This window comes from Theobroma umbraticum, unplaced genomic scaffold (genome assembly GCF_002168275.2).
Source record: "Theobroma umbraticum cultivar Fairchild unplaced genomic scaffold, ASM216827v3 scaffold_86.0, whole genome shotgun sequence".
Taxonomy (NCBI): Eukaryota; Viridiplantae; Streptophyta; class Magnoliopsida; order Malvales; family Malvaceae; genus Theobroma; species Theobroma umbraticum.
This window is the reverse complement of record NW_018397263.1, coordinates 779,702-794,798: the sequence shown is the minus strand read 5'-3', so window position 1 is coordinate 794,798 and position 15,097 is coordinate 779,702. Positions and strand designations below refer to the sequence as shown.

The following is a 15,097-nucleotide window of genomic DNA, read 5'->3' as shown; positions in this document are numbered from 1 at the left end:
GGAGGGTACAGAGACTGGTCAAGGAAGGAACACGAAAGGTAGAAAGTCTGATTCTAAAATATTATTTTACATTTTTTAGATCAACGTGTTTAATTTCCTTGACCTAAAAATTTATACGTCTACTATGACACTCTATTCTGTTTTCTCTTCCATTGTCGTCCTCCCGAATCCTATAACGAAACCCTCACTCATGTTCCAAGTCCACAGTACCTTTTGCAATACGTGCTGATGATTGTCATCTTGATTCTTTCGATTTAGCTTTATGGTTGAAGGTGTGGGTGAATCCAACAAACAAAATATTGTAATTTATAGACCAATTTGATAACTACTAGTATCAATGCAACGGTCCAGCTAGCAGATTCTTGATTTCTTTTTCTTTATTTTTTTTTCTACCTGTTATAGCATCATTGCGTACATGCACCATGGACAAATAATCATTAGCATTCCAATAATTAAGTTGTCATTACCAAATCAGATAAAATCATCCAAGACCAGGATTAGTGGAAAGTTAGCACCATAAGTCAAAAGCTCCAAACCAAACACATATTTATCAATTAGTAATGGAAAGCAACTAGCCTTTTTCTTGTTGGCACTGTGTTTGGTCTCCTCTTCTCAGGCCAACTTAAAAGAGGTTGGCGTATTTAAAATTCCCACCTCCATTGCTGCTACTATTTACTTTTCTCGAAGAACACCAGACGTGGGACCTGAGAAAAATGGGGTATATTATCCTTGGAACAAGGTCAAATATGTTTTTCTGGTATATTGCCTTAAGTTGTTTTTCCAATTTCATGTGAGCCTCTCATAATTTCCAAATGTCTAGAAGCACATCATAAAGCTACCAGACATATTGGATGATCCATAGACTCTCAGAGAAAGTAATGATTTTGGTTGTGATGAGAGAACATGGAATCTTATCCAGGTTTCAAATCCAAGGAAGAAAATGGGGGAACGAAGAACAAAAATCACAGTTAAAAAGAAGGAAAAAAGGAACAGAGATTTTGTTCAATAATCGGGTGAATATTTTGGGCTTTTTGACCTGAAATGACTTGGGAATTAATTACCTGCGCAGGGGATATATAGTTTTAGATTGATGATTGTGTAAAATGTTTATAGGTGGACCTGACAGTTGCTAAAATGGCTGGTCCTCCTTACTTTTTTCTTTCTTTATATCATTGTCAACGGCTGATTTGACAATTTATACTCAGATGCATGAATGTAGAAGTACATTTGACCTACGTCTGCGTTTGATGGCATCAAAAAATATCTAGATCCTTTCACAATTCCGTTGGTTCTGCTCAAGTTTTCCCAATCCCCTCACCCAAAGGTTCTCGACACGTATCAACCAGTTCATATGCTTAAAGTGGATTGGAAGGTAGAATGGCTTTTACCGACATCACACGATCGTTACGCTGCAAAATCAAAAATCTTTTCTCTGCCTGTCTTCTTCCGCAAAGGGGGAAACTGCACGAGGAGATGCCATCAATGGTGGAAACTGTATTAAATTTCGTAGGACCCCCTTCTCAAATGGTTGGATAAACAAACCAACGGACAAGCTTGGATCGTCCGGTTTCAACTCAGGGTCCTTATCTGTAACACTCGGGGGGCATGACTTGTCACATTAGATTGTTCAGATGTGTTTATCCTTTCATTGGTCTCTTTAAGATCATATCCTCATAAGTTCATAACAAGAACCACACATTCAGATATGACTGCTGCATCAGAGCCTTTCTCATTTGTTTAATTCATTGCTATCTCAATCAAATGAAGCCAGCTTTTCTCTTCTCAAGAGTTTTCACATCATGAAAGGAAAATTGCCGGATAAAAAATTGTCAGTCAAAAGAAGCCATTTCAGCCTGAAAATGAAACAGGAGCAGTGTCATCGATCATGGGATGTGGGTTTTAGCTGCTCGCATGGAATTTTTTATTTGCTATGGTAGCTCTTGGATTATGTTTACAAGTGCCTGGCCTACCTTGATACATCGAAGATATGCTATGGAAAAGTGAACATGATTTTCTCTTTGAAATTAAGGTTGTAGTGAGAGTACGTCAGTTTGCACAAGATTGAAATAGTTCACACACATCTGGTTGAGTATTTCTTTCCTGAGTCTCCTGATTTGATGAGATAAGTAAAATGGCCCTCAGTCCCTTAGTTGTTAATAAGCTGGTTTGCAAGGGGAGCTCCTTGAACATCTGTTTGTTAGCTTGTATTCTCCCATTGTTTTTTATATTTAGAGCATGTTTGGTTTAATTTTTTTAGTTTAAAAGAAGCTTTCATAAAAAATAATAATTTTTAAAATTAAATTAAAACTGTTTAGTAAAATAAATTATATAGACTTTAATTTTTAAAATTACTATAAACGTATTCATGATATATTTAATCACCTAATAAACCAAAGTAGAATAAATCTACTTCGAGTTTATATATGATTTCATACGTTAAAATAAAAAAAAATTTTAAAAAAATGAAACAACTCTCAAACTTGTATAGTAGCAATATTATTAGATTTTTTTTTTGTGAATAAGAGAGAAAGTCATTAAATAGTACTTAAATGGAGTTTTGAATTTTGGATCTTCTTTTCTCTTAATTCTTATAAAAACAAAAACTTTTAGATTTTGTTATTTTGTTGCGGACTCTTTTATTTTTTCTCTTTTTATAGTAATCTTTGTATAGAGAGGTAGAGGAGAAGGAGATTATAATTTTGTATTAGAGAATGGTGATTTGCAAAAGGAGGAAAAATGATTAAAAGAGAGGGGTATATATCGCAAAGTTGACGTATTTTTGAAAAAATAGAAGAGAAAGCTCATTTCTAGAGCCTTTTTTAAGCTTTTTTTTAATTTTATTTTTTAAAAAAATTATTTTTTTAAGAGTTTCTGAAAAATTTTATTTGGTTTAATTTTTTCTTTTAAGAGATAGATAAGTTAAAAAAAAAAACAAGATAAACAAGCACTTAATTTGTCTGAATTTGATTAAATATTTATGAAAATTTAAACTTAGAAGTCTATATGCTTTGGGTAAAATTTTTTAATATTTCTTCATGTTCGAAAAGATAAAGACATAAAAAACTTTCGATAATCTAGGAAAATCATCTTACACTTTTTTGAAGCACAAGACAATTTTGAAAAATCAAATCCTTCAATTTTCCTTCCTTGACTCATCTCTCGACACCCTCCTCCTTCAACCATCGAAAAAAATAGTTTTCTCAATTTATTCAAATAACACTTTAAAATTAAAAACTATATACTTTGAAGAAAAAGGACACCATTTTCTTTATTTAAAAAATAGGGTGTGGGTAAGACCTTTAATCATTCTACTTTGGACTTTAGAGTAATCTTTAGAATTTTTCATAAAATAGTAGCTTATAATGTGATCAATAGTTTTTGTCCCTCACTTGCTTTACATTTATTAATCAATAAACAAAATGAAAGAGGGGTCTGTTGGAAACTCAGAAAATCCGAAAAGAAAAATGAAGATAAGCAAAGGTTTCAATGAATAAAAAACAGAAGAAAAAAATCTGGAAGAGAAAAAGCTCAATTTTCATTAAGTAATAGAGCAATATATACAATGGAGGATAACCAAATTTACTAGCACCAGTTGTGCACGAGCACTTGAGCTGATATCCTATATTCTAGAAGCGTAGGGATCTGTGATAGATACCCTGCCACAAAACAGACAGTAGACACTAAGCATAACAACATATTTTGAAAGAGGAACGGAAAGTGAAATCACTAACAATTGGAAAAACAGTAAGTCTTAAATACAAAACGACACCTTATTGACTCTCTGCCTTAGTGCCACTTTCGGCAAGTAGCACACCATTTCTCAACGGGGTCCATGCCAAATCCACCAGCAAAAGGATGTTCAAGGTAAATTTAATTTCCACTTGTCTTACCCTTTTGCTGTTGGTTGCAGCAGGACGCTTGAACCGATAGACTTGGGGAGCTATGTGCCGGCCTGGCAGATGAAACCATCAAACAGGAAGCAAAGAAGGCAAAAAAACCTGAACAGGGTCGGCTACAAGTTGAGCTTACACCGTCCAAGGAACCTTCCTGTTAAAACTTTGGTGAGCCAGGACAAAGTCGAGGTTGTTAATTCATGGTGAGTTACAAATTAACATTTGCTTCACGTTTAATATAATCCTGTGGTTAATTGTTCTTTTTAGTCAAAGCAAGTAGGCCTAAGAGCATTTTCTTGGCAAAGAGTAATATGCATCGTAAGCTCTGTAGCTTATCAGCTTCGTGGATCTGTCTGGTTTGTTTCGAGCTTTCCCAGAAGCAAAACTGCAATTGTAGCACATGGGGAAAACGATTTTCATTTTTGTGTGGTCCTCAGCAGTAACACTTTCGTTTTTCTGATTCGTGATTTCCATGGATGACCTCATTTTTCTTTTGGATTTTTCTTTGCTTTAATGATGGCGCTTTTTCCCTTTTATCATAATCATCATGTCAACATCTTTTGCAGAATACCAAGTTTGTTTCTACTAATCTGAACAGAGAAACCAGATTGCTAGGCTTTTGACAGATATTGGTTATGGTGAAAAAAAACAAGAAAAAAAAAATTCAATTATTTGGTTTTGATGGGTTAAGATGACAGCAAGAAACCATAATCATTTTGTGGAAAGAAAATAGTGGGTTTGGTATTCCATGTACCATTTGGAAAAAATGCCCTCCTTGGGCAATAATGGGTTGGATTTGGACAAAATGAATGCATTGTTGAGACTAATAAAACATATTTTCTTCTTGCAACTTATTGATGATGATTTGCCAAACCAGGGTGGCTGCAGAGACAACAAAGAGAAACGTCAGGATTAGCACATTAGTCCCTCCCATCTCTTTCATTGCTCTTGTCAATTATTCAAACAATTTAGATAACAAAAAACAGCCAGACAAGAGAACCAAGTTTTCCCATTTATGTTCTCTTTTTAACAGTAAGATGAAATCAGACCCATGAATGGAATCTTTTGAGTTATAAAATCAAGATTCACAAATTTATTGTTGATTACATGGCATGAATTACAAGAAAATGAGTTAATGAATGAAAATAATGTTTGTTTTGGTATCATATGGAATTTTTAAGATATACTTAACTTAAAGTCGATTGATAATAAATGGAGAGATTTTTATTATATTTATATGTTTAAAATACTTTTGATCAATAAAATGTGTAATTAATATTCCTGTGAGAATAAACATAAGATAAAATTATAGTTATAAATCCAACAAGTTGGGATCAAAGACAATCTAAATCCAGAGATATAGGCAAATTGAGGATAAACTAAGCTAAGATTATGACGAAAACTACATAGACACTAGGAAATCTAAGAGATTGAGTTTGAAGCCATTAGCTAGCTTTGACACACCAACTAGACAAATGAGGGAAGACAGCAGAGATTATCATCTTTGTGAAGGTACAACCTAGTAAACTAGTTGTGATACAAAGATCTTCCCAGAAACATGAACAAAAGATTTGCTCTGAATCCTAAAGATCTGGGGCACATGGCTAGGATATTGAAAGAAATTGCCGCAGGTCACGAGAATCAGCAGCTGTTATAACGGGATCTGAATCTGTTTTTTCCCAGGAAAAGCATGGAACTTGTTGGATTCCTAGGCATTCCAGAACTGACAGTTTCCATGATTTTCTAATCCTCCCAAGAAAAAAGCTTCCTCTTTTAGTTACCTGACAATCTGGCATGCAAAAAAACCAGAAAAAGATTACAGATGCAGCAGTAGAAGCTCAAACTTCAACATTAACTCCCAAAACAAAAAGAAAACAATATAGGAAAATGATCCCTTTAGTGTTACAAAGTTCCACCTTCTCTTGCCACGTCAAGCTCTCTCTATCTCTCCCTGTTGATAAAAAAATCCGTCACATAAACAAATGGATATAATGAGAAGACAGCCAAAAAAGGCAAAGCAGGCAAAGAAACAACCACCACGAAACTACCAAGCTGCTTTTAAGTTCATGAACCCGATGCCTTTCCTCCTCCTATATAAACCCTCTCTGCCTCTTCCTTCTTCCCTCACTCCTACACCCCTCTTGTTTATCTAGTGAGAGCTTAAGACAAAGGAAAAAAAAGAAAGAAACAAAGAATACCCTTTTTCGAGAATCATCATGCCTTCTTCTTCAGCTACTCTGATTTCCAAATGCACGATTTTCCCAGACCAGAAATCCAATGTCAAAACCTTAAAGCTCTCAGTTTCGGACATCCCCATGCTCTCCTGTCAGTACATTCAGAAAGGAGTTTTGCTGACGGCTCCTCCTTTCTCCGTCGACGACCTAGTGGTCTTCCTTAAACAATCTATTTCAACTACTCTCTCTCACTTCCCTCCTTTGGCCGGTCGTCTCATGACAGACCACGACGGGCATGTGCACATCACGTGCAACGACGCCGGCATAGAGTTCCTCGTGGTGAAATCTCCTAAAGTTTCCATCCACGACATTTTGTGCCCCGGCGATGTCCCCTATTGTGTCAAGGAGTTCTTCACTTTTGACAAGACGCTTAGTTACTCAGGCCATTTCAAGCCGTTGGCTGCGGTTCAGGTGACCGAGTTAGTCGACGGGGTTTTTATCGGGTGCACGGTGAACCACGCCGTGACCGATGGGACTTCGTTCTGGCACTTTTTCAACACGTTCGCTGAGATGACTAAAGGAGCTTCAAAAATATCGAAAACCCCTGATTTTAGCCGTAACACCGTGTTTAATTCTCAAGCCGTGCTTAAATTCCCTCCCGGCGGACCCACAGTTACTTTCGCCGGCGACGAGCCATTGAGGGAAAGGATTTTCCATTTCACCAGAGAAGCCATTTTGAAACTTAAATGCAGAGCTAATTACGGTCGTTTTTTAACTAAACAAACGAATTCCGAAGTTTTGGGCAAGCTCTGCAACGACAGCTGGAAATCCGTTAACGGAGAAACCAACGGTTTGTCCAACGGCAAGGTGAAAAACAGTAACGATGAGATTTCGTCTTTCCAATCGCTCTGTGCTCAGCTTTGGAGGTCGGTCACGCGTGCCAGAAAATTAGAGGCCACCAAGACGACGACGTTTAGGATGGCTGTGAATTGCCGGCACAGGTTGGACCCCAAGCTCGAGCCGTACTATTTCGGGAACGCGATTCAGAGTATCCCGACTTTCGCTCTAGCCGGCGAGTTGCTGGCTAAAGACTTGGGCTGGAGCGCCGATCTGCTTCACAAAAACGTAGTGGCGCACGACCACGGTACGGTGCGGAGAGGTGTAGCCGATTGGGAGAAGCAGCCGAGGCTGTTCCCGCTAGGGAACTCCGACGGCGCATCGATCACCATGGGAAGTTCTCCTAGATTTCCAATGTACGATAATGATTTCGGGTGGGGCCGACCTTTGGCTGTGAGGAGTGGTAGGGCCAATAAGTTTGACGGGAAGATCTCGGCCTTTCCTGCAAGAGAAGGGAACGGGAGCGTTGACTTGGAGGTTGTTTTGGCGCCTGATACGATGGCGGGGATTGAGAACGACGCAGAGTTTATGCAGTACGTATCCGCGATCGTGTGAGTGACTACACTGTAGTTTGAACCTCCTGTTTAAAAAAATTGAATCCCAGGTGGCAATTTATGATTGGTGGTTAGTTGGTTAAGGGCTTCGGGTCGGAAGACGCGGTGATCTTTGGACGGTTGTGATTTCATTTGTGTAAAATCAATCATAAGAACTAAAGCGGTAACGTTTTGGCTACTTTTACCACGGAGTTGGTATGTTGGGCTTTGGCTTTGTACATTGAAGCTTTCATTTTCCACGTGACGAAATCAAAGGAAGGTTTTTGTTTTGTTTTGTTTTTTTTTTATTTTGAAATTTTTTTCCAATATATAAAGACGTGTGAATTTCCTTGTCACTAATCAAGTTGCCTATTCTATAATTAAGGAGATAAAATTTTAAAAGTAATTGAAAACAAAAAATATATGTCATAAAAAGTACATAAACGTACTAAAAACGTTGTAATATTATTTTTCCAACGATATAATAGCAATAGCAACTTTTCTGTTCGAGGGTCCACAAGGAAAAATTATCGAGCTCTAATCAGCTTTCCCTAAAGGCCCAAAACCAGCACAACATTCACAGTGTTGGATCCAGTTACAATATGTTGGGCCACAGGGTCCAGTTACCATTTTAGTTGGAACCTTCGGCATGAGGGCAGCTAGCTAGCTGGTGTTGGACATGGAACTTGAAATTTGATACACATGACCTCAATTTAGCACATTGATAGAGAATATTAAGCAAACTTTGAAATAGAAATGTTTGAACTAATCAATCCTTTTAACTCCTAAAGATATGTTTACTTGCAATTAGTGACTGGCTTGAAGTTGAGAGTATGGTTGCAGGAAAACCAAAAGTAGAGATATTTATGGAAAAGCATAGTTTGGCGTTCATACTGGAAAAAACTTGCATTCAAACAATTTCGAGTACGTGATATACAACAAAGAAACACGTTGCAAAAGAATCATACATACACCATAGAAAGAGCCTGTTTGAAGGCCAGTACAGGTTCACAATCCCTATTTTGACATGCTATTTTCTTTAATTCTACCAAGCAAATCTATGTAATATATCCACACATCAACTATAGTTGACCTCTTGTGATGGGAAAAGGCGTCTGGCCAGCCATTGCAGAGGTCTCAGTAGCTGTGCTCTCTTCTTCCTCCAGAACCAAATAGCAGCATTGTATTGTTCATTGCGTATCTTCTTAGTGGCTGCTTTCCAATCATACTTCTCCATTTCTTCACGTGCGGCTTTGCCAATGGTTTCTCTCAATTCCCTATTTCGTAGTAGAGGCTCCAATTTGCTCAAGCAGTCGTCAACATCTCCAGGATTAAAGAGAAAGCCAGTTTTGCCTTCCTGCTCTGCCGGAATTATGTCTGGGATTCCCCCGGCACGAGCTCCCACAACAGGGACTCCTGAAGACATGGCCTCCAAAACAACAAGTCCAAGTGTCTCAGATTCCGAAGGCATCACAAACACATCACCACTTGCATATGCTTGAGAGAGCTCTTCACCTTGTAACATCCCAGTAAACACTGCAGGCATGCCAGTAAACATTTTCTCTAGCTCTTCCCTGCAAAGAAGAGACCATATTATATTTAACAGAGAAGCACAAGGTTTTTGCTTAATCTTACATTTCCTGACCAACTTCTCTCATTTTCTAAATGAGACTTTTATTAAGGAAACAATTCAGATTAACAATCACTTAGCAGATATAATATCCCTGAATTGGTGAGAACAGATTAAAGTATTCACCAATCCAATTAGGGCAGTCTAGTACGGGTGAGAGTATGATATTAGATCTGTCCATCTAATACATGATATGTATATTCTTTTAGAGTAGGGTAAATTCATGTGCATCAAGTGAAGTACCTGTATGGTCCATCCCCAATAAAAGCAATTCTTGCATCTGGAAGTCTGTCCATAACGCTGTGAAATAGCACAATCCCAATGTCAAAAATTTACAAAATTCATAAATTGAAGGGAGTAAATGATTGCAATGAAAATTTGAGATAACTCCATTAGTTTTTCCTTTTCAGCTAAGACATTGAATTATGTTTTAACTAATTATGAAAGGAAATTCCTATGAAGGAAGATATTAGTAACCGTTTTTCATGCAATTGAAATGGTACCTTTTGAGGAAATCCAAACTCTTCTCAACTCCAAGACGCCCAACATGAATTACCAATGGTCTATCTGGTTCACCATTGCTGTACAAGCAAAAATATGCAGCGTTAAGAGAAAAAGTGTTCAACTGTAATTGAGGAGCAAGGAACAGAATAGAAAAAGTGTTCAACTGTAATTGAGGAGCAAGGAACAGAATAGAAAAAGTGTTCAACTGTAATTGAGGAGCAAGGAACAGAATAACGGATAAGTGGAGCACCTCAATCTTAACCGCATTTCATGAGAGCGATACTGAGGGTGGAAGCTTTCAGAATCCACACCCTTATTCCAAAGACGGATCTTGTTAGCTGAAAGTATTGATAAAGGAAAAGCACGTTAGTTTACAGCTTAGCTATCTACTTACCATCAACAGCCCAGCATCTGTAAAAGCAAAGTAAGAGAATATTTAAAGCACAAAATGCATTTATTACACTTGGGGTAAGCAATGGAGAGAGGAAATAGATTAATGCACAAACAAATGGCTAAGCTTTGTATTATAACAACCAAGTTTCATTGTGTAAGGCTATTTTGATAATGTAAAGGATGTTTCTGCTTACCTGCGGTTACCCTAGCTGCTTGGAGATCCCTCCCAATTGCAGCTGAAGGAACCAGTGTAAGATCAGCTGCTCTGTGAAGAAATTCTGATATGAAAAAGCAAAAAGGCTGTCAATTGCTCAGACTTTGGCAAGAATATTGGCTTAAGAGGAGGGGAAAGAAAGATCTTACATACTTAAAATTAACCACATAGGTTTCACCAGCCAACTAAATGTGTATCTTGGGATATACCTGTAGAATAAAAGAAAAGTTAGAGTTGGGGTCCATACAACAGTTCATTTAGTTTTGAACCTAGAATGATAAACCTTCCAAAAGGCAGCAAAGAAGTATCAAACTCACACTGGAACATGGGTGTGGTAAGACATGACTATGGGTACGCATAGTAGTTTTGCAATAATGAGAGCACCAAAAACCTGCAATGTAGTCCACAAAAATCAGAAGTGTGTCTCCTACCACAACTCATTACCTTTTCACTCTCAAAAGGAAATCATAATAATATATCAAGAACTCAAATAGCAGCAATTAGAGGCATACCATGATCCCAGGTGAAGAGGCATGTATTATATCAGGCTTAAACCGTGCAACTTCTGATATTATTCTTGGACTGAGTGCCAAGGAAAGGGGCACTTTCTGATACCAAGGACAGGGGAAGCTGCAATAAGGAGGGAGAGAATTTCTTTAAAAAAAAAGGTATAGGAAATAAATATCCAAAGAATAAACTGATGAAACAGTCAAAACAAAGAAAAGTAGGATGAAAACAAATTTCAGAATTGAGGAAAAGCAAACTAAGATCACTTGAGGGTGATAAAAACAATTTATAATTGATATATTGTAAGAATGTTGAGCATGACATATCTCTTCACAAAAGAAAAGTGCTTAACATCTTTCATGAACCTGGCTATCTCCATGTTTAGGGATGAAGACGTGGACACTGAATCAATTGTAAGCAGATGAACACACAACTTAGATCTAACTAATAGTCATATTAACTACCGCATCTAGTCTATGGGGTTGATAATGTTGTTTGATTTATTCACCAACCAACTTTCTGATGTTTATATGCCTAAGAGTGCCTTGTGAATATTAACTATTATGGGTGTTAAAAATAAGTCACTCTCTGGCTTGTCAACATCTTAGCATGTAATCAAAGGATTAAGCAGCTAGTATTTTGTTGTTTCTAAATAAACTTTTTTTTCCAGTTCTAGATAATTAGAAAGCATAGGCAAGAACAAAAGGGAAATGATAGCATAGTGAAAACCTATCACTTGAAATTAGTTGATTACACCAACCTTCTTGATCCAATCAACTTTGCTCCATAGAACTCCTGCGGGACCCCTTCATGTGTTGTCACAACCATTACCTATAAGGATCAATACATTACTGTTAGTTCATCATTTGCAAACTTTTCTGCAGACTACAGCAAAACTATTGGTCAAAACTGCTTGGTAATTTGGCTATTAATTCACAAGTTAGAAACTGAGAATGAACTTCAGGCTTTGTACAGCCAAGTCGTTTGACCATTATTCCTCTTAACATTACTATTGCCATCTAGGAATCACTTGAATCAGATCAAAAGCCAATGAAATCGATTCCTAATAATTATAACATGGGACAGCAAGCAATCTGATCCCAACACAAATGCTCTAGCTTCTTAAATTGCAAGGGCACTTAGGGTAAGCTTCCATGGCATATAATCTAAAGGCATTGCCATAAACATCATTAGCTAACAAAGTAGTAAGCATAACTGCAGACACATAATGAGCATACCTCATCTCCCATTTCCCGTAAATATCTTATAAAATTCTGGAACCTGTTTTTATAACCTGATACATATCTGCAAAATAGAAAGTAATGCATTTAGTGACTGCCAAGTTTTTACATTTTAACAGAGTAGGCAACAAGTAGACCAAGATCATGTTACACCAGAGACATCAGCAAAGATCTAAACTTTCACATAATTGACAGCTGACACATCACAAAGACAATTACCGAAAAGATAACAACCGTGAAATGTACCTCTCAATTACAAAACAACATTAATTAACAACCGAAGATCAATAAAGCTTTCACTGAAGAACTTCAAATTCAACAGCAAGAAGAATTCATGGAAATTAAAAATCAAAAAGAAAAGGGTCTCCTTAAGCAAAGAAAGCAAGTGAGAGACTCACGAGAAAGGAGAAGGCTCAACAAAAAGAGCAATACGACGAGGCCTGGAATTGTTGTTCTCAGAATCAATCAAAGGAGGACTTTCCTCTCCCCCTTCCTCTTCCTCCCTCACCTCTGTAATTGTCATTTCGCTTGCTCTAACAACAACTACCCTTCTCTTTCTCTCACTCTTCAACCTCACAGGCTCAGAAAAATGACTTCTTTTAACAACCAGGGTGATGGGTATTGCTGGAAAAGAAGGAAAAGGCAAAACTTTAACAGAATTTGGAGGGTAGAAAGTGAAAGAAGAAGAATAATAACTCGAAGGGTATGGATAGAAGAAAGGAGGAGAGAGAGAAGAATTTATAGAGAGAGACATGGTGTTGCTGTACGATCAATTATAGCGGGAGGGTGTTAATTTTGAATAAGTAAGTTAGAATTTTCTTTTTCCTTTTATTGGATTGATTAATATGGTGTAGAAGATATGGTGGAGGAATCTAAAGGGCCTATGGAATAAACAGAGGATGGATATTCTCTACAAGGGGAAGACAGGAAAGAGTATCGAAGGGAACCTGTCCTGAGCATACGCTTGATGGCTAACTGGCAAGTGTCTATTCAGGATTTGGCTGGCTCTTTTTCTCCTCACACTAATCCATTTTCCATTTTTGCTCCCTCCCGAGTTGTTATCAGTATGTAATATTTTTATAGTTTTGGCTTAAACATCGAAAAAGAGCTTTTGAACTGTGATAATACTTCTCATTCTTTAACTCATACTTAAATCGGATTAATCATCCTTAAACTCAATACGAACGGCACTTTCTATCCAAAGGACATCTGATTTACGTGCAAATTAAATAACTTTCGTGTGTCAAGAATGTAAATATTTTCATAAACAATCAAAATAATATCGCATGTGATATTTTTACTTCCATGGTTGTTAATTAATTTTATTGGGTACAATTTCTTTTGGAATTGCTTGCCCTTTTTCAGCATAAAGGGTCACACACTTGGGAAGGGTCCCTACTTAACTTCATTATCCTCAATGATTCATACAACTAAACGCAGTACCACAAACTTGGCTTCTTTGGGTGACGATACTGCCCTTTCCTGCTTGTCTTCTTTTCTTTTTCACTAGAACCTAAAAACTCTTTTTGATTGTTTGGTACAGCAAGCCTGTGGTTGGCACTCAATTTGGAAGATAAATGATCTGTCAAGACAGTGATTCCTGGTTGATTAATTAAAAATAATTTACGAAGTAGAGTTTCATAAAAAGATTTAAGGTTAAAATTAATAATTTTAAAACATATTTCAATAATTGTAATCTTTAGAAGGGATATTATACTGTTAACAATGTAATCATTTTCGAAACGAAACTTATTTATGTGGGATTAATTTAAAAAAATGAAAATACAAAATGTTGTATCAGAAAAATTGAAATCGTAGAGGAACTTATAATTATCAAACATTCCATAAATTTCTATGTATGAGCTTGCATGGCGAATATACAGTGATACCAAGTCGATTGTCATCTTTGCAAAGAAGTCACCACGTTCATCCATGAATATAAACATCTGAAACGAAGGAGATTTCATTTTGACTGGACATTGCTTGCTGATATAGAATTTCTCATAGATTTTTGCTACTTCCATTGCTTAAGTTGTTTGAGTCAGCCTTCACTTACCAATATCATACGTCTATCAGATCTATAACAGGATGGAGATATCCATGACATATTCCCAATGAATATCCTTTCCTTTGCATGTTTAAATGCTCATCTGGTGGGTCACAAGCTAATATAATTCATTGGTTCAATGATCATTAACCCTTTCTTTTACTAACTAATTGAGACACCTTGACACGCCATTATGAAATATTTAAAGCACGAGGAAATTGACAGCAATATTAGAGAAGGAAAATTGATCACTTTCTGCCATTGTTTTTCCTCTCTAATTCTTGTACATACATGCTAAATTGTATTGGGTTTCCCGAATTCTTCTGGTCAAGGTTCAATTATGATGGAGTAACTCGACAAAACTGTGAAATTTGCTGAAGAAAGAAAGAAGCTGAAGAATGGAAGAAATATCTGAAAGGGAAGAGCTGAATTGTCTTTTTTGTGTTTTATTCACATTATTAAAAAACATGTACAAATCCTATCTTTATATGTAATGCCAGGTTACTACTTTATAAATCAACAAGCCAATATTATGTACATTAAAGATGTAAAATATTAAAATACAAACTATATATAAAATATTATATCTCTATTAACCCCTCTCAAGTGGTGCATGGATATCTTCTATGCTCAACTTGCTTTTTAGAAATTGAAATTGAGATGGATGTAGTGCCTTTGTGAACAAATTTGTAACTTGCTCCTTAGCGTGTTGTGGATTGATAGTTCCATCTTGTACTTTGTCTCGCATCAAATGACAATCAATCTCAATATGCTCATTCCTTTCATGAAGAGTAGGTTTTTTGCATATGTACATGGCTGATTGGTTATCACAGTACATAACTATTTAATCTTTGTGAATGATGCCAAAATCATGCAATAGATAGATAAGCCGTAGTACCTCACAACATGCTAAAGCCATTGCACGATATTATACTTTTGTGGAGCTACGAGCTACAATGGATTGCTTCTTGGACTTCTAGCTTATTAAAGAATCTCCAAGAAATATTCCAAAGCTAAATATGGATCTTCTAGTGTCTTTACATCTTGCCCAGTCACTACCTGAG

At 36.7% G+C, this 15,097-nt stretch overlaps 2 protein-coding genes across 2 annotated transcripts; one reads left to right on the top strand and one right to left on the bottom strand.

Moving 5' to 3' along the window:
* Nucleotides 1-5,291: 5,291 nt before the first annotated feature.
* On the top strand, nucleotides 5,292-7,787 carry LOC110420600 (HXXXD-type acyl-transferase family protein). The gene has a single exon (XM_021433978.2). It carries the CDS (start codon nucleotides 6,110-6,112, stop codon nucleotides 7,517-7,519), a length of 1,410 nt encoding a protein of 469 aa, XP_021289653.1. The 5' UTR covers nucleotides 5,292-6,109; the 3' UTR covers nucleotides 7,520-7,787.
* Nucleotides 7,788-8,446: 659 nt separating this feature from the next.
* Nucleotides 8,447-13,018, bottom strand: SQD2 (sulfoquinovosyldiacylglycerol 2). Its single transcript, XM_021433571.2, has 11 exons — nucleotides 12,385-13,018; nucleotides 11,984-12,050; nucleotides 11,506-11,576; nucleotides 10,751-10,868; nucleotides 10,556-10,629; nucleotides 10,392-10,447; nucleotides 10,219-10,302; nucleotides 9,882-9,969; nucleotides 9,631-9,708; nucleotides 9,371-9,427; nucleotides 8,447-9,071 (listed from the first exon to the last, which is right to left on the bottom strand). The coding sequence occupies exons 1-11, from the start codon at nucleotides 12,738-12,740 to the stop codon at nucleotides 8,576-8,578; spliced, it is 1,545 nt and encodes a 514-aa protein (XP_021289246.1). The 5' UTR covers nucleotides 12,741-13,018; the 3' UTR covers nucleotides 8,447-8,575.
* Between the last annotated feature and the right edge of the window lie 2,079 nt (nucleotides 13,019-15,097).

Bases quoted from the DNA above. Each gene is read 5' to 3' on its own strand.
- LOC110420600 (XM_021433978.2), top strand. From the start codon at position 6,110: ATGCCTTCTTCTTCAGCTACTCTGATTTCCAAATGCACGATTTTCCCA.
- SQD2 (XM_021433571.2), bottom strand. From the start codon at position 12,740: ATGTCTCTCTCTATAAATTCTTCTCTCTCTCCTCCTTTCTTCTATCCA. The intron at 10,869-11,505 runs GTTGGTGTAATC...TCCTTATTGCAG, and splicing joins AAGTTGATTGGATCAAGAAG to CTTCCCCTGTCCTTGGTATC. The intron at 9,970-10,218 runs GTAAGCAGAAAC...CAATACTTTCAG, and splicing joins AGCAGCTAGGGTAACCGCAG to CTAACAAGATCCGTCTTTGG.